The following is a 22,775-nucleotide window of genomic DNA, read 5'->3' as shown; positions in this document are numbered from 1 at the left end:
AAACAATAATTCATAATTTCATAGCAATTAAAACTTAGTAGATTAACATAGTAATAGAATCATAAACCGAAAAACAAGTATAATTGTATAACATCAAAATATAAGTAAGTTCAATACATATAGCAATCAAACTCCATGAAAGTTTGAAATAACAACTTCTGAATACATATTAAGTTCAAGTTTTAGCATCAATGAAAACTAAAAGTAGCAATCATAAATTGCGTCTACGAGTAAAACTCAAAAAAGATCGCTGCTGCTGGGTGAGTGGTGTTGAAGTAGTTGCTGTAGCAACATCCTCAACAGGTGCCTCACACTCAACAGAAGCTTCTGATGGATGACCAAGCTCAGGTTCCACCTCATGTGCTGCCACATCTGCATCCCAGTCATCTGCCTCCATCTCAAACTCAGCTAACTGCTCATCTGTCAATAAAGGTTCACCCACATCCTCATCTGCACCCTCACCATCAGGAGGAGCAATCCAATCTGCTGAATATGTATCAATGTCATCCAAGTCTAGTGCTGCATATGAAGCTTGCCCTTTCACCTTCTTCTCGTGCAAGAGAAGGTTGTACTTCACATAGACCAAGTCATTTAGGCGTTTTTGAGTCAACCTATTACGTTTCTTTGTGTGTATGTTTTGAAAAGTACTCCAATTTCTCTCACAGCCAGAAGCACTACAAGGCTGCGATAAAATTCGGATGGCAACTTGTCAAAGATTAGGCGTTGTGGCACCATAATCTTCCCACCATAGATTTGCAAGGTTTTAAAAAATATTTATGATGCGGTAAATCTTCCAATAAACTTCACGAGTGAAATAAATGATATGATAAAAGTAAACGCAAGTTCTTTTTTACCTGGCTGCAAAGTGTATCTCCTACGCTTGCAATTAGGAGAAGAAAATAATGGCCCCTCTTCCCTCTTGTAGCTCTGCAACTCATCAAGTATGATGTCTCAGAGGTTCGTATCAGCAACCAATCTTCGAATGCATGTGTCCAAGCCAATTTGAACCTCTGCATCTGCTTTAAAAGTGTTGGAGAAATAGTACTTGGGGTTCAAGTAGTAGGCAGCAGCATGAATGTGTTGGTGGAGTTGTTGGTTCCACCTACGATCAATGATGTTCCATACGGGTCTATACTTGGTCTCATTTGACCTATACAAGTGCTGAATGGCCTCTTTTGCGCTATCCATAGCCTCATATAGAAACCCCATGGGGTTTTTATCCCCATCCACAATTCGTAGAACCTTCACCAACGGCTCTGATACCTGGACATAATAAAACATACAAAATCAGCCAACGAAAATATTTCAAAATTAAATTCTAAATCATCAATTAAGATTTGAAAACTTACTTTGAGGGTCTCCTCCATTAGCTTTTCAAAGCTACTATCAAACACAATCCTCACAATCTTCTCTGCTTCAGGCTTCTTGGCATAAGGACTCTCTAGCCATTTCTTATCAAGAAACATGCGCCTAAGGTCTAACAATGTCTCTGATATGCTTTGCAAATTTAGAAAATTAGTAGCAAAGTGTGTGACCCCTGCTCGTACAAGATCCTTACCACTAGTGTGCTTTCTCATAAGACTCAAGGCCCATGTATGATTGTAGATGTACTTCGCAATATTCCTTCCATCTTCAACCACCTTCTCCACCCAGCTCAATTTCCCTAGATCCTCAAGAAGCAAGTCGAGACAATGGGCAGCACAAGGGCTCCAAAACAATGTGGGATGTCTCTCCATCAGAAGTCTACCGGCTGCCACATACGCAGCTGCATTATCAGTCACAATCTGGATGACATTAGCCACTCCCACTTCTATTACCACCTCATCCAACATGTTACACAAATATTCTGCATTTTTCACTTGATCAGAGGCATCAACTGATTTTAGAAATACCAACTGCCCCCCTGAAGCAACTAGAAAGTTGATGAGTGTCCTATTCCTGCCATCAGTCCACCCATCAGAGATAATAGTGCAACCTTTCTGTTCCCAAACTCTTCTTTGCTCTTCCACAAGCTGATGAATGTTTCTTACTTCGTCATCTAACAACGGCCCACTCATCTCATAGGGAGTTGGGGACTTGAACCCCTTACCAGACAAAGAAATAGAAGTTACCACTTGATCCCAATATGGACTGCATAAAGCATTGAAGGAAAGATCATTCCGCACCCAAAATCTCATAATTGCCACTTTTGTCTTTTCGTGCATCTCTTTGTTCCATGCAGTACTTAGTAAGCCGGGTTGAGCACCAGGAGTGTTACGGGGAACCCAATAATCTGCTAAAGACCCACTCACACTTCCCGATCCCCGTATCCGAGGCCCAATAGAAGAAGAACTTTCTCCACCTGTTTGTGATCCTGTAGAACTAAACGTCCCCATTGGGGCTGCCATGGCCTCGAATATCCTCTTTTTTGCTGCCTTACTTTGTGCATATTGTTGAAGACTTGCCATAGCCTCTCTTGTAGCCTCTTCTGGACACACTAGACACGGTGTAATATCATTGCATGGAATCTTTGCAAGATGATATTTCAATCGGCTGATTCCTGAAGTCATGCATTTAGAGCAATGGATACACTGGATATCTCCTTTGTTTGCTCCTGGGATACCATGTTTCCATAAAGGGTCCTTTGCTCTGCCACCACCAGTCATCTTGTTTCAGTGACACACACAAGTCCACTGTATAAGAACGAAAAATCAGATTACATTCCAAAGTAATAATCATCATGCAGAGTTACATTACCTTCTACAAGATAACAAGTTATAACACATCTAAATCAATTTATTACAAATTAAAACTTTAAAAATTATATTATGTTACTGAATGCCAATTACTATTAAAGATCCTTATTAGGCATAACTGCGGTTAAGCTAAGACAGTAAATATAATGGAAAATTCAAATGCATGAGGAGAAACTCTCATTGTCAGACTATAAAATTATAAGGACTCTATATTAACCCACAGATTGGCATTCTCTTTCATTGAGCTTTTTCTAAATGTTGAGCACTTTTTTGGAAAAATTCAGAAGTTTCTCAAGGTTGAAAGGAAATGTGTGCAAAGAACAATGGTTGGAAATTGGAATAGTCAAGTGAAAGGTGGGTCAGATGGTTGAAAATGGCCTCTTCTAAATTGATGTCACTGTGGTTCTTATGAGAATCTTTCAAGTAAGTGATTGGATAAGCTAAGAATTATTCATTAAAATAGGTTTCTTAGAGTTAAAGGAAATGTGTGCAAAGCACAATGGTAGGAATGATCAAATGAGGTGGCCAGGTTGTAAAAGGTTACCTCTGCTGAATTAATGCTGTGGTGGTTCCTATTTTGAGCATCTTATGGTTTTTTAGATAAATTATGAATTGTGCAAAACAACTAAAAGTTAAGAATAGAGTTGCAAACAAATTTAATTTATTTAAAGATCTGTCATTTGGTTGGCCAATGAATCCCTTAATGCAATCGTTTAATCACTATGATCAAGTCCAACAATGTGCTAATTGAAATGAGATAACTCAGATGTGGAAATTAATAAATCACGCCTACAAGTGCCAAAAGATTGTAGCAGTCATGTTAAGCAATGGCTAACACATGATCATGAACAAATAAGTAGTGAAGGAATGGATGATATAGAAGTCAGCATGAACAAAGAACACAAGAAAGGAAATGAATAGTATTATGTGTTCTTAGCAGTAGAATGCTTTTCTCATAGATCAGAATTAAAGATTGCTCAAAGTCAAACAACGATTTTACATTTTAGAGAAGTTGGAGTTCAGAGAGTAGCACTTCAAAAAGGAAACCTCAGCGTCAATTTTAATGAGTGATCTTTGCCTATCCTAAAGTCAAAGAAGTTTAATGTATTAACTTACAACTACAGACTGAAAATGGCGGTTTTGCAGAGAGCCCTCAGCGGCCAAATGGAAATCGCAGGCAAAAGCGAATGGAAAAATCGCATGAAGAACGACTTTGCCGCCGAATGGTAACTTTTACCCTATTTCGCAAGTGGAAATCCGACTTAAACAAAGTAAAAACCCTAAAAATTTCCGACGACTTTCCATCCTCCACTGGCGACGACTTTTTCAACGTTTTTTGGGCTGCGTTATTTACGTTTTCGCGCGGTTTATTGAGCAGAAATCGCCGCGATTTTTTCCATTAAATCGGTGCCGATATATGGGCCGATATATTCGGCGTCACCTGTAACCCGCGAAATACTGCGATATCGGCGGTATTTCGCCGTTTGTTAAAACTATGATCTTAACCAATTGAGGACTGTTTGGACATTATCTGGTTGGATATCAGTTGAATGGATTAAATGCCATACCCAAGTAAACATATACTTTCTAGCTAGCATTATCTCTCATAGTTGCTGGAATGGTATAGTTAACTCCATTTCAGAAATAGACTGGTATATTTGATGACATTACTGTGATTTTCATCTAGTCTTCATTTGCACATGCTTTTAGGGCTTATGTTCACAATTCATTTCTGTTTTTTAGTGACACAATGCTTTATTTTGTCTTATGCAGTTATATTGTTTTGATTCTTTGGTACCTTCTTTGTAGAACTTTCTATTGTTAACTCATTTAACCTCTAGTCCTATTGACCTACTTCTGGCCATCTATGTGTACATTAGTACAATTCTCGTGTTCAGTGTAAAATTTAAATGTATAAATGATTCTAGTGAAAAAAATAGCATGTGCTATTGGGAGACGTCATCCACAAATGTTTTCACTGTTGCTTTTCTGATGGTTAGTTTTGTTGTTTCTGATGTCTAAGTTGAGATTTATTGGTAATATTTATGAGCTGACTTGGGATATTTACAGTTGTTTTCAGGGGACTTATGTTTTTTTAAACAAGATAAAAAACTACAAGTTAATCCATGTACTGGGATGTCTTGATAGAGTAAAATATGTATTGATCCATGTTTTGTAGTTGGCTGCCACTCTCCTGATCAAATATACTGCTCTAATACAATGAAAATGCAAGCCGTAGATTTTATGGATTACGAAATCTAGTTTATATTGGAGATTTATACATAGCCTTTGGAAGATTTATTATTAAAAAGTTTAGGAGGATTATTCTTTTTTGCGCATTAAGAAGGCATTTGTGCTGTGGAGCTAAGCATTAAGAATGGATCTATTCTCTGAGGTTAAGAACTGGTAAATTATTTGACTTCCTAGAGGCTGGTTGTGTCTCCTTCCTTTCCTTATTCCAGCAAAACCATTTATTATCTACATGGGTTATATTTGTTGTTGATGTTGGTGCTGTTAGGAAAGGAGACTGATTCACAATGTGGGGATAATGCTAAAAAACACAGAAGATATCATCATAAATGAGCATTGTTTCGAATAGGTAGTTTTGGAGTCATTAACCCATGGAGATTTCTTTTTAATAGAAATCTTCTCGACTGGAACGTCCTTGTACAACCTCTTCAATTTTGCCTTGTAAATTTTCTTGGATATAGCTTATTCAATGTATATAGCATGTTGATTGGATGAGTAATGACAAAACGTCTTTTATTAGTGCTGATTTTGGAAAGACAATTTGGATAGTCTTAATGACTTATTAATACAAATTAAATATTAGCTGTACTTTTGTCCAATTCTACCTGCATTAAAACAATTCCCAATGTAATACAAATTTTTGGTTCATTAGATGTCAATTGTTTTAGAATATATAACATTCAACAAAGACAATCTTCCATTAAAGCAACTTTTTAGAACAAGTTCTTTTGGAAAATTCGACAGAACTTTTACGTAAATCACCTTGTCTGTCTGATATTTTCAAATCTTCAATTTATCTGGGGCAATTGCAAAATCTACAGAACGAGGCCAGAAAACCAAGACAGACAAATCTGTAGGCTCTGTGTTGGACTATTGCTTTATGGAACAAGAAAATATGATATTTTTTTTTGGTGAAACAGGTTAGCTTCTTTGCAGCTGAAACTATCTATGCAGTTAAGATTTAAGGTTCAAATAACCACTATCTTCTCATCCATGTGATTAACTTTTATAAATTTTTGATCTGGATGCATTAAGCATATAGTAATTGAAGGTTAATTTAATACCTGCCCTTGTCATGGGCACATGAAATGAATAATTTCAAGATTGAAGATATTTAATCCACGGTTAGGCTTTTTTCTTTTTCTCGGTGTCTAATTGTTAAGAAATTAACCTGGATAATCCACAGGTCTATGGGTGCAGTTCGTGCCTTACTCTCCTTGCTATATACTCCATTGAGAAATGGCATTTTGTAATTATTTATACTAGCCCTATGGGTGCCGGCGATCTGGGTGTAATAGCTTTTAGTTTTGTGTCTTAACTAACTTTAGTTAGAACAGACTAATAACTGTTATGTAGTCGCCGACTTAGGGTAAACTAATTACTAGTTAAATGCTGAGGGTTATGTCCCTTAAGGGACATACCCTCTGAAATGGATATATAGGCGGGCTGTGAAGACAGTCTGGAGACACACAGCACACCTACAGTCTGATCTCCAAGTCTTCATAGCCTCACGGGTTATCTGCAACATTTCAGTACTCCAGTTCATACATATCCCAGGATCTAAAGTTATCTCATCTACATATTAAAACCTGAATATAAGTTTTATTGCCAAGGTTATTCCTGTGCCTATCTAGTCTTTGCATTTGAAGTCTGATCCTGTTATCAGAATTTGCAGAACTTTACACTAATTTTGTAGTGGATATGAATATAGGTCCATGATTATTTGCTTTGTTACTTAAGATAAAGGTCAAAACTTTAGATCTCTGGCAAGAGACCTGTTATTCACACTGAGTTCTTGAGTGGGCAGAAACATGATTTTGATTTTAGTTGGGTTTGGAGTTGTCATAATATCTAGGATATTGATGCTCTTCTAGTATTATTTACCACGTGAACCTATCAATGGTAGTACGAATCTTGAGCAAATCTTCCCATTGTTATTTTGCTTCAATAGCTGTAATATGTTGCCAAGTATTTTAACCCTGGGCATGGATACAAAGATCTACGGTCCTAGGTGTCCTTTTATCTTAAAGTGCACAATAACACTGACAGCAAACTGATAGATGAGGCCCAGAGAAATGATCCAAGGAGTTTGTTGAGTTCGCACTGTGTTTGGTTCCTAGTATTATTCCCAATTATTTGACTTAGGGCAGCTCCAGGTTTTATCCAAATCAGACAACTTGTAGCTAATCCTGCAAATGCTTAGGGTTCTCTAGTGGCATTGTCACGGGGCTAGGTTTTTACCTCGTGCGGCACCGGCGATCTCCCCCTGTTGGGACGATCCCGGACTACGCCTGTCTCCAAACTCCCCTAGCTCAACACCTGCACACACCTTGGTCAGCACAAACACAATATAACTTGCACAGCGGAAATTTACTCAACACACACTGAACACTAGATATGGGGTAACAAGTAGCTTTATTGATTTTGAACAATGGCCCCTGGCCCGGTCTACATCAATTTCAACTATGTTGTTGATCACTACTCGAGTGCTTCCCAAGCACCCAATACAAGTTCCCACCACTAGATGTGCACCCACTCTTAGAACACTGGCACACCTCTTGTGCACCTCACCTCCAAGGCTGTTGTCCCTCACGTAGATTCCACACCCCCAACACCTTGTGTCGTTGGAACTTGCCGAGGCAACCCTGGCTCTCTCTTGAACCCTGGCTGACTTACACGGATAAGACCCAAGCCTCCCCCAACTGGGGAGCCCAAGTCACACTGCACCTTAGCACTTCACTATCTCTACACTGCTTCACATCACCACACTGCAATCTTAGAACACTCTGCTCATTGATAGCTGTTGTGTGCCTCCTTGCATTTCTGCACCATGACACTTCGCTTTGGAGAATAAAAGCAATCACATGTAGACGTTCGTTTCAGAACGGTCGGGGTACTCTTCTTCCCCCTATAATAGCTATTAGTGTCCGGCCCACTTCGCATGAGAAACTATCCGTACAGTCGGCAACTCCCTTAAAGACCTCTGTCTCAACCCAGCAGTAACCCTTCCCCTTATGCGAATCACCCACCCCTTACATCCTCCCCCACTTAAAACAGGCGACGTCTCAGACGTCGGCAACACTTGGCCATGTTGTGCTGCGGAGGCACCCAGCTCCAAGCTGGATGTTCAAAGGGGTAAGTTGGAGTCCCGATTCAGGAACTCCAAAACCTTATCTTCATACTTCCACATGGTCTCAGCTCGCTCCCAAGACGCCTCTGCCCTGGTCTGGCCCTGCCAATGAACTAAGAACTCTCTCTACTTTCTGTTACCATATCCCCGATCTCTAACAGTAATCACCTCCTCCACCTCTAACCCTGGCTTGTCCCTGACAAACGCTGGTCCTCGTGTGGGAACATTCCTGCTGTCGTCCTCCTTATCCTGAGAGTAGGACTCGGAAGTTCAGTATTCAAGATGGGTTTTTGGTCTTTACCCAGGATCAAGTCTACCTTCCTAAGTGGAGGAATGTGAGGAAGGAAGTCCTACACGAATGTCATGATAGTCCTTGGGCTGGGCATCCAGGGCAGAAGAGGACCCTTGCATTGCTTGAGAGAGGGTTCTATTGGTAGAATATGAGAAAGGATGTAGATGAGTATGTCAGGAGTTGTCTCATTTGTTAGCAGGACAAGGCGGTGACGAAGCCTTCGGGAGGTTTGCTGCAACCGCTACTCGTGCCAGTAAGACGATGGGCAAGTGTAAGTATGGATTTTATTACTGGGTTGCCTGAAGTGGACGGGTGTACAAGTATTATGGTTGTAGTTGATAGATTCTCCAAGTATGCCACATTTGTAGCGTGCAAGGCACCATGCAAGGCGGAGGATGTTGCGGATTACTTTTTCAGGAATGTGGTGAAGTATCTATCATGAAGGAATGTTACTATCATATACATTTTCTTTCTCCAATGTTGTGAATATGCCTATATTCATATTCTCATATATATAATCTATATTTACATTCTCATATTTATAATCATATAGAAATAGTAAAAGGATTTGCGATGTTCAAAGATTCATCTTGTTGGTTTGGATTAGTCCCTACAGTTTCCTTATACACTGTATATATTATATTTAATTTTGCAAATATACATCTATTTTCAAAATTTTCTATAAATTATTAAATTATATTTAAAAAGTTAGGCATCTTGAAGTTTGAAAAATAATCATTCCCATACCCATACCACTCTTTGGAGTCTTCAAGTACTCCTGTGTCCGTGCAACCTTGGACGTGAATTACACGGAAAAATATAAAATGAGCGGATGAGAATAGCATGCCAAAGATAGATGCATTGAAGGGAAGCACTATAAATCTCAAAAACATTCCTGTTTAAATCTTTCGGCCTCACTTGCATCGAGATGATGTTAATTATAAAGATTGTATATCATGAGATTTGGGTACACTCAGTAATATGGGGACTACGATTGAGATGGTCTGGAGACTTCTTGTTAATATGTTAAAATGGTACTAAAATTATTCAATATTATAAGGTTCTTAGAGTTGTGTATGTTTTTAGTCCTAGCATTTGTATGCAACACAAGTGAGTGAGAATAGATTTGAAATCACATAATATTTAATATTGATGTGTAAACATGTAGGCGTTTACATATTCTATTTTAAAAAATATGGTTAGGCGATACAAATGATGCTTTGATTAACATAGAAGCTCAAGTTCATTCTCCTACATTACATAAGTCAGATATATCATCTGGGTGATGGGTGTGAAGGTGTTCGCAACAATTGATGGAAAGTAGTTTGACTGTCAAGTTGCTAGTATAAATTATTTCTAATAAATATGTCAAACCTTTCCATTTGCAAATAGAAGGGCAGGGAAGGATCATGCCATCAAGGATAAGGCAAGGAGCAATTTGGAATATATTATTTTATCTGGAGCAGGAAGACTCTTTAAAGAGTGATTACCAATCTCCTTACCTTTGAATAATAATTATAAAATTTTAAGTGTAAAAGGTAAGATTGGTTTGGGACTGAGGTGTATCGTTCAGTATGTATGATGCTTCTGTTTACTTTGTACTCTGGACAAGTCCACTAGTTGGCTGATTGACAACCTTGAAGGAGTACAATAGAATGCTCAAGAAGTTGCCATCTTGAATAATAGGGAAGATTTTATAGAGTTATGATGAATTTTTGAGTATGATACTGCCCTGGTTTTGGAATGCACCTTTAGGTTTTAAATTCTTTCTAAAGTTTGAAAAAACTTCTAATAGTCTACATAGGTTGATCAACTAGAGAATTAGGGAACACCACTCGATAAAAATAGAATAGTATCTGTCTGAAGAATAAATCAAAGCTTATAAGAAATCTAGATGATGTAAAGAAAGTAGCTTAAAGACTAATTGTCTCTTTAAAGTCAGGAGAGATTTTATGGGATACAGAGAATGTGTAGGATGAGTTTGTCAGAACCATGGTCATGGAAAATGACCAGTTACAGTTGAAACCCCTTAAGAGAGGAAGGGAAACTCAATCTACAGTATAATTTCATAATGCATCACATCATATGCATTGATGATTAAACATCTGTCGAATTTATTTTAAATATATAAGATCTCATAGGAATTGATTGCATATTAAGATATATGGTAATTTATTTGCATTAAATAAATCAAAATTGAAACTTTCTCTTAGGATGTGTTGCAAAAAGTTATAGTGAAAAAAACATTTCAAAAAAACATGGTTGTTTGCTAAATTTCTTTAGCATTCAAATAATGGGTATATGACTATCTGGTGTATACTTAATTTAAGTACAGTGGCATTATTTGCAGCACAAATTTCTTTAAAATTGGACTATAGAGCTGTGCTTGTGAGCAAACGTTTCTAAAATAGGTTAAATCCAGAGTATTTCAGTTAATGAATAAATAATAAATAATTTTTTTTGCTAATCCTTATATTGGCACTGGTAGAACCAGAAGGTACATGCTACAACACACAGGAGATCTGCCATGTACATCAGATCTTACACAAATTCACCATGGATTTATGGGGTCTCCGATGTGTAGATTATTCAATGTTGAATGGTGAATATAGTAGAGGTGTTAAAAGTTGAGATCTCCCCTCCAACTAGATAGGATAAGACAACCATTTTTGAAAATCAAGATCCCTGTGGCATAAAATAGATGGATTCCATACTGATTATCAATGGAGGAGTGCAAGCTTACTACTAATTCTAACCTTTTTACGCTAGCACCTATATCTAGAAGCTATGTTAGTAGTCTTTATGAGATTTTTAGAGGATTATATTGAGAAGGCATTACTAATGGATGGGAAGAGCTAAATACTATCTAAGATTATTTCTCTGTCTTTACTTCATGAAGACTCTACCAATGATGACTTTCTTCTGGATTGCCTTTAAAAGGTTCTTACAAACATAACTTTTTTCTTTGGATTATAGTGTTTGAGGGCTCTCAAGCCAGTGTACATATCTGCACGTCCACAAGTTATCTCCTTGTAAATCAGAAGATGTGAACATGATTTGTTTGTTTGCAGAAACTATTTGTTGTACATTTAGTAGAGCTTGTGACCTGCATACGTTTAGCATGATTGATTGCCTATTATTTTTCTGTTTGAGTTCATTTTGTATTTTCTATGTTTTATAAATTGTGCTTTTAGCTTTGAGCTTATATTTGAACTGGTTATAGAAGACAGGGTGGAATAGGTTTTAATTTATTAAATTTTGCATTGACCAGTGTGAAACAGGTAATGATGCGGTGGGAGTCCTGCAGAAACATATAGTGGCGGATTATCAAAATCATAAGGTAGATTAGTTACTAAATGTCTTATTATAATAGAACTGATCTTATCTCTGCAATAGGATATCGGTCAGTTCTTTACTATGCACTTGTATTACAATTTAAGGATGGCTTCGTTGATTGATTTATTTATTTTCAGCTTTTCAATGAGAAGAAGGAATTTTGGATTGATCGAAGGTTAAGCTTCCCAAAGAGTTAAGTCTTCTTAAAGGGCAAATGTATTTGAAAACAAATTTGGGAAACAGCCACAAATTGCTTTGGAAAATTAATATTCTAAAGTTATTATTGTCTCAGAGAAAAAAATAAAAGAATATTGAAGAAAGTGTAAGATTTATTCCAAGATACTGAAGAAGGGCCATACAAGTTTCCCAAGCAGTTGGTGGTTTTCTTTTTGTTAGTGTCTTAATTTGTTCTTTTTGGGACGAAACAAAATGGAACAATGTGCAAGAATAAATACTAGAAATTAGAAGAGAATGAAAGGAAATGGTCTCTATCATTCTCCAAAATGTACAAGTTAAAATCTCTTGTTTTTGAGCATACATTTTGCAATTAGTTCTGGGGCAAGGTCACAACTTACCAACATTTATACTTAAGAGATTTATAGTCCTTTCTTGACATTTAACATGTACAACAGTTACAAATGCTTGTGCAGATACAATTTTTTGTGCTCTCTAGTTAGCAGCAGAGTCTAGAAAGCATTATTAGTATAACACAAAACTTAGAAGTGGGTTACATGTGTAAGATTAATCAAATTGAATGAAGGGAACTGCATACAAGGCTACAATGACCATATTCCATTAAAATCAGCAATACAATGTCTGCAATTTGTAACAAAAGCAATTCAATTTGTTAAAATCTAGACCATGCCATGCATATTCTGCACTTAGAGAATAACATTATCAACAAACTGAAGCCTCAATTGAAATTGCTGTCTTTTGAGTACTTTAAACTGCCAAACAAATATGCAGGTAGAAAACTCATGAACAAGAGGAAATCCAAACTATGATTTGTTGTTTTATTATTTCTCTATTTTGAGTATTTTTGTATTACAGAAGTGCATGCCTTCTATTGTTAAACAGATAAAAAAATAGACAAGAGTACTTACTACTCAGAGATGCAGCCTTATCATGTTTTTCATTACTTAGAATCTCTTTAAAAAATAGGACAAAATTTCTTTTGTGCCCAAAATAAAAGTTAAAAAGAAGAACTAGAAATTCAGAAAAATAATCAAGGATTTGACAAAAAGCTTGCAGTTGAGTTTACGATAGCTAACATTACATTTAAGTCTCCATGTCTAACAGCTTGATTTGGTTAACTGAGGATGTTTCTGTACCCAACTCTAAGACCAATTGCTGCTGCATCTGCTGGAGAATTACTGTTGAGCAATATAAAATTAATATCTTTGTTGTGCGGAAGTAATTATCCAGCAAATCTAGCCTATTTTTCAGAATATCAAAATTTCCTTTAGACTTTGGCTTTGTCAAAATGTTTGTAATTTGGTCATTTAAGGATACAAATTGAAGAAGTTGCTCTTTGAATTGCCTCTGTGGAAATGATAGCACATATTTATTTGCTAGTAGCAATCATGAAATATTGAATTTGCAGAGAGCTGGAGCTTCAACCTTTGATTAGTAAATTTTGCTGTCACTTTGCATAGCTAGATGGACTCGCCATCAGGAAAAGTAACTATGTATGCTGCATTGATTCAACTTAATGCTACTGTTTTCTTGTTGAATTGGATTTCATGCCCAATCCCAAGATGAAACATCTTTGAATTGCTTTCTTCTAGAACTAGCATCACTTGCCCAGTTTGAATCCACAAAACTATGCAGCTTTAGTTTTTACTGTTTTCTTGTTGAATTGGATTTCATGCCCAATCCCAAGATGAAACAGCTTTGAAGGGCTTTCTCCTAGAACTAGCATCACTTGCCCAGTTTGAATCCTCAAAACTATGCAGCATTTGTTTTTCATTGCTATCATTTGTCATCTATCGATCCATTGAACATGTTTTGCAGCTGTCTAGAGAGTTTGTGTTGGCTTAGCCATAAATTGGTATGAATTCATGAAAATCAAATATTCAATATAGTATTTACTATACACCTGAGAGATTTTATTAACTGCTTGTAAGAAAAATGATCCTTTATATCTGATTCTAAACATATTGTCAATTTGAGATTTGGAATTACGGGAGTTGTAAGAGCTGTCCAACCCATCTGTAAAATCTCTTTACAATCTTCATTTTGTACTTACCATGAGTTGGCAAGATTCTCTTATACCTTTTGCCACATTTGGAAATATTGTTTAAGATCAGTTCCATCATATCAAATCAAGATATGAGCATTTCACTATTCCAGTAAGATTAGGGCCATTCACATGATGACTAAGCTAACAGATCAGAATTATTAAATAGATAATAAGAAGTTGGATGATGAAACAAAACTCTAAAGTGCTTTCTCTTAGAACTAGCATCACTTGCGCAGTATGAATCCACAAAACTATGGAGCATTAGTTTTTCACTGCTATCATATATAAATTCATTGAACATTAATTGCAACTGTCTAGAGAGTCTGTCTTGGCTTAACTATAAATTGATAAGTATTTACCAAAAACAAATATTCAATCTAGTGTTTATGAAGTACCTAAGAGAATTTATTAATTGCTTGTAAGCAAAAGGATTATCCATATCTGATTCTAAACATGTAGTCATTTTGAGATTTGGAATAATGGGAGTTGCAAGAGCTGTACGATCCATCTACAAAATCTCTTTACAATCTTCATTTTGTGCTTACATTGAGTTAGCAAGTTTCTCTTATAACTTTTTCCACATTTGACAACTAAAGAAATAATGTATAAGATTGATTCCTTCATAACAAATGAAGATATTTATTCCTTGCACCATCCTATGTGCATTCCACTATTCCAATAAGATCAGGGCCATTCGCATGCATGACTAAGCTAACACATCAGAATTATTAAATAGATAATAAAGAGTTATATCTACAACAATTCTAGTGAAGTCCAAATATAACAAGTACTTATTACTTTGTGAATACCAAGCATGAGGTGCTTTCTTCAGTCAATATAGGATCTTCTTCACCTTGCATATGTTGCTTTCTGGCCCATGCACCTAATATCCTCTAGGCTGATTTATATGTACTTATTCCTATATGATGACATTATCAAAAAAGTTGAATTTACGTCCATCTCATATAAAACCCACCAAAATTTGTCAATAGAATTGTATCCTGCAATTGGAGCTAAAGTCTAATCATAGGCGATTTTCTCTTTTTGAGAAGACCTTGGTGAATAATCTGTTCTTGTTCTTTTCAATACTCCAATCTGTGCATGTTTCATTTTGTACAACTATTTTGAATTAATCATTGACTTACCATTTGGTCTTGGCACAGTCTCCCAAATACCCTTCAAATTAATGGAGTTATATTCCTTTATCTTTTCTCAACTTAACAATCACAATAACATAAGATGCAACAATTATGTAACACAAGTAGAACACAAATTAATGTGGAAACTGTTGTGGGAAAAAAGCATGACAAAATTTTGCTTATATAAATTCTCCTTTACAAACTTAGTAGGCACCAACCCACAAAAGAAACCAATCTCCTCAATTCAGGGGCCTCAACCTTCAGGAGGAACCAACTGATACTTCTAAGCACCAACCTAGCAAGAGATACAAATCTCTTATTTTGATAGGCTCCAACCTGCAAGTCCGTCAATGGAGGATTTGTCTTCACAGGATCTGAATGTTGATATGCTTCGCTTCATAAATCTGACTTTTAATTATCCTCTTCACGTGTCTAATCAAAAATCTGATTCAATGCCCTTACTCCACAATTCAGAGTCCTTCCTTCACAAATCTGACCACTATAATGTGGTGTTCTTCCTTCACAAATCTGATTACTATAATGTGATGTTCTTTCTAGAAAAATCTGATCAATATAATGTGTGTTCTTCCTTAAAAAATTTGAGTCCCTCCTTCACAAATCTGATCACTATAATACGATGTTCTCTCTTCACAAAACTGAGTCGTTCCTTCACAAGTCTGATTACAAGTTTTTCCATCCTTTTATCATTTTTGCTCTACATGTTTCTCAGCTATGTTTATTGTATGCCAATTTTGTTTTATTCACCTCTTGTCCTATATGCCTCTATAAAAAATCTTATATGGCATCTTCCAAAATCTGTAGTTTCTCATCATATTCAATATATTCTGAGCATTCCACATATTAGATGCAACATTTGCATTTGATAATTATTATCTTGTTTTTCTCCTATGATAAGAGTTAGTCACATTTTGGAGTTGTTTGTGTACCCTATTACAGATCACATGAGGTTTCAAAACACATAATTTCTTCATTATGTTTGTACCTATTTCATGATCACCATGGATCCATGTCACATCTTTTATTTCTACTCATAGATCAACAAAGCATCTCCTTTGTTAGGGCAGGGAGTTGAGCTGGCTATATTTCCGAAAAGATACACTAGTTTGGGAAACTACTACCACCCTAGTTAAAGATCTCGTATGAGGCTATTATATCATGTCATACACTAGTGGAGACGCTGGACACACTCCAACAATCTCCCTCTCTTTGATACCACTTGTAGGGAACCATCCCAATTAATTATCTTACAGGAGGCTATTAAGCTATCCCTAGGGCAGACACCATTCCTGCTCCAACAGTTTGATATCTGCATTAATTTCACAACACAACCGATTGGCCTTCATGGTGTCTGTCTTCAGTAAAAGGGATATGCAACATAATGTGTATGCAACTTAATATAGGGAAGTTCATACAGTAAAGTCATCTTAGCTTTCATGATATTTCCCTCTGTGATTCTTGTTAATTCTTAAAATATGTTCTTTATCAATCAATGTAGTCACTTTAAGTTTATCATTTACACTAGGCTTCATGTTCTTGTAAACATCTTGAAGCTTTCTACAATTTTTCCAACTGCATATTGAATCATTGATCTTTTCCCATCTCTTTATATGCAAAAATCTTTTACATTGCTGACAATAATGTTTGGCACATTGTCATCAATGACAATATCTGCAACATAGTTAGCACCGAGATGATTTTTGTTTTACTAGAACTTTGGTGATTGTATTGGTGCTATTGTAATTTATCAATTAGAACTTGGAACAACTTATTTACTTTCATAAACTCCTTAGATTTAGAGAACCCATTCTTGTTCAATTCCACATCTTGGTTCATTCCTGTGTTTTGTTGCTATGAAGCATAGATCTTGTAAGCTTTGAAAGGCTCGTTGTCTACCACAATAATACTCTTTAGGATGGAGGGTTCAGCCTTTGTCCTTTTCTTTTGGCACGTGAATGTAAGCAGGATTTTCAAACACTGGATATGGCTTAATAATTTTTTTTGTCTGTTGAGAATAATTTGATTCCTCTTTCCCTTTTGGACCCTTCCTGTATCTTTTCTTACCACCTTGGCTCATCATCCTGATGAGGATTTGTTTTTGACCATCTCTTTTTCTGCTTATGTTTGCTTCAAGTTTGGTTTTTTTTTTTTGGATGAAATCATTTCAAAACTCCGTAGAAGTTAGAAGCTTTTCACAAGTATCAACACCTTAAACAAAAAGATCCAAGGATGGAGTGAATCCATTTAAGGCTACGGATACCAGTTTTTCATCATCCACGCTAATCTTGATTTAATAAATACTTCTTCAATCTCATCTCTGTTGTAGAGTCTCCACATATTTCCATATTTTATGCAATGTAGTCCAAAGTTCTTGGTAACTATTGATTTTTTTTTTTTTAAAAAAAAAATTGTTTCTAAAACTTTAGATATATTTGTTAAAAGTATCCAGGGTTAAGGGAACCTAAAGTAGAAATTTGATTTGACTTGTTTATGAGAAAATTGTAAGAAACAAATAAATAAAATTAATTTCCAGTGTGTAGAAAACATCCACCGAGTCTGACAATAAGGACAGTTACATTATTGAGGATTGAAGTATGGCAATAGAAGTTGTTTTCTGTTTGTAGGATCTGATAATAAGTGACATGTACCAGTGACACTCGAGTAAATATGCGTTACAGCACATTAAATATATGGAGGACAAGATTTTTGTCTCTTGGAGCATATGCAGTGTAGTCTTCTTTTTTCTTTTAGTTAATGAAATACATTTGTGCTTTTATGACAAAGGTCACAATGAAGTTGACCTCTGCATCTCTCTGCGCAGGAATTTAAAGGTCTAATGTATAAACTGTAATGGTTCATGGTTAAAGAGAGGCTCGGCTATAAATCAAATTTTATTTTCATTTTACTTTTTTTAATACCCATTCTAATTGCTGTGGGATATCTGCAGGGGCATGATCTCACGTTGCATGTTCTCTATCATCTTTACGAACAGATTGTTTCCCAACCAAAGGATCTCCTTTCATCTGAAGTTGCTTCAACAGTTTATGAAAGGTTTCTTCTTGCTGTGGTATGTTTTATCTGTTCTACTATTCATTTCCTTTTTATTTGAGATTTTGAGAAACTTATTAATTTTTTAACCGGAGATGTTAACTTTAGGTGATATAGAAACTTGTTTATGATAGATTTACTTCTTTTCAACATAAAAAAATTAGTTTGATAAAGTTATTTTTCTTATTTATGCTATTTAATGCTATAACTATTTTGTTATCTTTCATTTATGGGTAAATGGATTTCCCATTAAATAATAACCACTTGTTATTTCTTCATAATGTGATACAATTGGAATGTGTGTCCAGGCTCAAGCTCTGCGGGATTCTCTGCCACCTTCCGACAAATCGTTGAGTAAATTGCTGGGTGAAGCACCTTTTCTGCCTGAATCGGTTTTGACGTTACTAGAAGGCCTCTGTAATCCAGATACATCCTATCATCATGGAAAGGAAGTGGTTAATGGGGATCGGGTTACCCAAGGACTAGGTGCTGTTTGGAGCCTAATTTTATTACGACCACTCACAAGGAAGGCCTGCTTAAATATTGCGCTGCAGGTAAAGCATTTAATAGTTGCTCTGGATAGATGTTTTTTTTGGTCAGATCTTCTACTGTAACTAAGACATCAAATTCCTGTACCTATTTTCATATTTGCTCTTCAGATTCTAGTGTTTTCTTCTGCCAAAAATGGTGAAAGAAAATTATTGATCCTGGTACCTTGAATCAGGTGTTCTCATAATTCTAATATAAAATGTGAGGTGTTCAATGTTTTGTTGAATTTTGTTTTCACCATGAAACATTATTGTGTATTGTAAATATGGTGAACAATGGATATGCTTTTGTCAATTTATAATCACTATTCTGCAATTTTTTGAATTCCAATATGATAGTGATCAACAACCTGGTTGCTGGCATTTTTGTTTTCTTGACTACTAGAGGCTTTTACAACTTGGATTATCAAGAAGGGGAGTAATGTGGATGCCGGTGATAATGCTTTCGGAGAATATTTTGTCTAAACTATTAAATTCATAAAATACATAGTCAAACCTTGCTTTTTTTCAGTTTATTGTTTATTCGTAATAATGTGTTATAAGATTTATAGTTATAGTCAAACCTTGCTTTTTTTAGTTTATTGTTTATTCGTAATAATGTTTTATAAGATTTATAATTATTCTTAATACAGTTTCTGTTTCCTTCGTTCTGCTGCTCTTTTCTTTTCTGGTCACCTTTTGGTGTTCCTGCTGTTGGTTGTTCTCGTTTGGCTCTTCAGTTGTATTGATCTGTTTGTGGTCACTTGTTGGACATTGATATAATTTATGTTTATCTCTATCTTATCTTTGCAGTGTGCAGTACATGATCTGGACGAAGTACGCGCAAAGGCTATACGTCTGGTATTGACATTTTTTTATAGATTTTAGCTGGCAACATCCTATTTTTTTGGTGTTTGTTCTATTTAAAAATCTTCACCTTTTGCACAATTAGAATAATACGAAATATTTCTGTATTGCACTTGGGAATGCATTTCCAATAGTATGAGCTAAAACTTTTCTTAATTTCTGTCCACAGGTAGCTAATAAGCTTTATCCTCTTGACTACATTTCACAAAATATTGAACAGTTCGCGACCAAGATGCTGCTATCTGTAGTTGATGTTCAACAGGTTTCAGATGGCACACATGATTCTTCAGCAAGCGATGAAACATGTTTCAGAATAAATAAGGTATCTTCCGATGGGAAAAGTGAAAAATATTTAAGCAATAAGATTTTGATTCCTTTTTTATGTTTTTTTGTTATTTTATTGAAGAACTGAAGTACTCTCTGCAGAAGTGACTGCATCAACCTTTTATGTGTAGCTTCAGTCTCTGTGTACCATTCTGTAGTTCTTTAGAGAAATGATATGTGCATTGTTTAATTGGTTGTTTGTTTCTGCCATGTATTTAGTTCAAAGTAGTAGCTCATACAGGTGAATCTCCTCCAAACAACACAAGGTAAAGCTCCCCAGTTATATTCAACATCATTAGAATGCCGTAACTTTCCAAAAAGGGTGCCTGATTTGTTTGGGGACCCTCTTAACAACTCTTCTTTCACCACACAAGTCTTGGGGAACAGGCTCACATGAGTAATTAACATTCAACCATTACCAGTCTTCTTCCTTGAGCATTAGAGGAGTATCTGTGCATTATCGGCTGTGTCCTAGGATTGTTTAATTTGCTTCCTTGACAAATATTCTCAGACTTTGCATTTGTATTCCTACAAGGATTGATGGCAATTCGTTGGTTATTACTCCAATTCATGCCAAATACTTGATGGTTTAATTTCTTGCTTGGGTGGTCTTCAGATCCTTACATTGCTTTGCATGGGCTTCGACATGCACATCTATGTATAATTGGTTTAGGTTACCTTTATTAGGTCAAACATCCTATGCCTATTTTATTGATCATATTGCTTCATTGTGTTTGCTTTGAGTTGAGGGCCTTCAATTTGCCCTCGTTCTTTGTTAGTTTAACAAATGTAAGTTCTGGGCCCTTTGATGTGTTCTTGGTCATTTGTGGATGCATATATAATTCCTTTTTTTTTTTTTTTTAAAGTTGGTGTAGATTTCTTGGGTCAGCCAAATTTGTCCAATTCGATGTAATTTTAGGAAAAAAATAAAAAATCATTATTGATTATGGAAAGCTAAAACCAATGCTTCATTGAGTTTGAGAACAAGGGGAGCACAAGCATTGGTTTTGGGGACTGAAAAACCATGCTCTAAAAGCTAGGGATCACATTGGGATAGCGCCACAAATATAATCCATACATACATATAGATATGATTCTAATCCTTTTGCTTGGTAAATTGTGATCTTGGGGATGGTGCCCATTATATTAAAAAGCAAAAGAAGATTGAATTCTTAGGTGTTAAAACAAAATTGCAAAAGGGTATAAAACAAAATTGCCGAAACAATAAGATAAATATATTAATCTAGATTCTAAACTACGAGGAAAACAAAAATGCAAAAAATTCTGTAGACAATAGTGGGAAAGGGTTTGTGATTCCTTTTCATTATTGTTTGAACTTTGAGCAATTAGAGAGGATCCAAAAGACACCACTAAAATTTATCATATCCAAGATAGGCATAAGGAAATTGATGCTCTTTTGTAATTTCATTTTCCCACCGGCTGCCTGCTATGCACGACCTTCAGTAAGGAAGGGATGCCATAAACTTGTAGTGGCACCGTGATAAAGCAGCATGGGAGGAAGCCCCAAATTGAGATTTGCAGCATATATAGCACCTAGGAATTGCTTCTAAACCAACATTTGCCATTTTTTTCAAATGATCACCTTTAATTGCTTGCATCAAACAAGTATGCTATAAACATTGAAGCTATCTAAGAGTTCAACCTGTAATCATGCACAACCAACAAAAAATCATCTTTGAGGATCTAGTTTTGGCATACAAGACAAAACTAGAAGTAGAGTTGAAAACTTTCATAAGCCAAAGCTTTGAAATTGTTTCCAGGAAATTCATTTGTCTAACCTTTGTGAATAGAAGCCAAAAAATACAAATGAATCCCAACTCTTGGGAAACAAATGTGCAGGCAGACTGAAGGGAAGCAGAACAATCTGACCATCTTGTCAATGAATGCCACCATAACATCTATTACGTAATTTAATACCCTCGGCCATACTGAAGCGCATGACATAATCTTACTTTGAGTAAGGATTGAATTGAATCATAACTTTTAGGATCATGATGCACTCTCATGCCAATTTGCATAATTTGCAAAAAGTTTACCTCGCCATTGCATTTCTTGAATGAAAAAATCAACAAGGAGCAAACCTACAATAAAGTTTTGTTGATCTCTCTATTCACCATCTCTTAGTTTGAACATCATTGATGGCAATTATTGAATCCCTTTGACTGCCACGATCCACCCCTGAACACTAGACAGACATGATGCGACAAGAAATGCTTGGGCCTCATTGTTTGAATCATTCATCAGTCTATTAAAAGCTGCTCAATAAGCAGCATCCCATTCAAATTATGAATTAAATACCTAGCATCAGAAACCATTGGGTTACCTCTAGTAGCTCCATCAAAATTCAATTTGGCACAATTGGAAGGCAGAGATAGTCATCCCGCCTCAACCAGTAGATTAGCTAATAGTGTGAGGGGAGAAGATAAATCTCCATTCCCATTATTAGGACTAGATAATTTAAATGTTTTTAATATATAATATTATATAAATATCATAGTATAGTTAGATTTATATTTAATATTAATGCAAATTATATATAATTATTTTGATGTATTAATATATTTATAATGGCACTGTTTGTAATTTATAAAGAACAAATAATAAATGATAAATCAGGTCAGAGAACCTATGCTCCAAAAAAACCAAGGGCCTCTTGGGTAAGAGTGATTTTGATAATCAAGCAAAAAGTTTTATGGAAGCATAGGGGTTTTAAGGCTTTTCAGCTTTGTGGAAAGCCATCTTTTCTGTCTTGAAAGCCCTAGGAAATGGCAGGGATTAAATAATGTGCAATTTTGAGATTTGAAAATTTTGAAGGTGAAGGTTTCCAAAATTGTAACATACTTTTG

General features: G+C 35.8%; 2 protein-coding genes across 4 annotated transcripts in view; one reads left to right on the top strand and one right to left on the bottom strand.

The window, feature by feature from the left end:
- The window catches only part of LOC149551628 (uncharacterized), a 134,270-nt gene that overhangs the window by 61,239 nt on the left and 50,256 nt on the right, over positions 1–22,775 (top strand). For all 3 annotated transcript variants that reach the window (XR_016352782.1, XM_089787129.1, XM_089787128.1), the window contains exons 10-14: positions 11,679–11,747; positions 18,090–18,209; positions 18,499–18,744; positions 19,531–19,578; positions 19,754–19,906. Coding sequence is in view for 2 of the 3 variants with exons in the window: in XM_089787129.1 (XP_089643255.1) it covers positions 11,679–11,747; positions 18,090–18,209; positions 18,499–18,744; positions 19,531–19,578; positions 19,754–19,906 (636 nt within the window). In the remaining variant the exon portion in view is untranslated. The remainder of the gene's footprint in view (positions 1–11,678; positions 11,748–18,089; positions 18,210–18,498; positions 18,745–19,530; positions 19,579–19,753; positions 19,907–22,775) is intronic.
- Positions 832–2,645, bottom strand: LOC149551629 (uncharacterized). Its single transcript, XM_089789520.1, has 3 exons — positions 1,748–2,645; positions 1,350–1,489; positions 832–1,263 (listed from the first exon to the last, which is right to left on the bottom strand). The coding sequence occupies exons 1-3, from the start codon at positions 2,643–2,645 to the stop codon at positions 952–954; spliced, it is 1,350 nt and encodes a 449-aa protein (XP_089645646.1). The 3' UTR covers positions 832–951.

This window comes from Cupressus sempervirens, chromosome 6 (assembly GCF_028749045.1).
Source record: "Cupressus sempervirens isolate cs-2001-9-10 chromosome 6, ASM2874904v1, whole genome shotgun sequence".
In the NCBI taxonomy this organism is placed as follows: domain Eukaryota; kingdom Viridiplantae; phylum Streptophyta; class Pinopsida; order Cupressales; family Cupressaceae; genus Cupressus; species Cupressus sempervirens.
The sequence above is the reverse complement of the archived record's forward strand: the minus strand, read 5'-3'. Positions and strand labels throughout refer to the sequence as shown.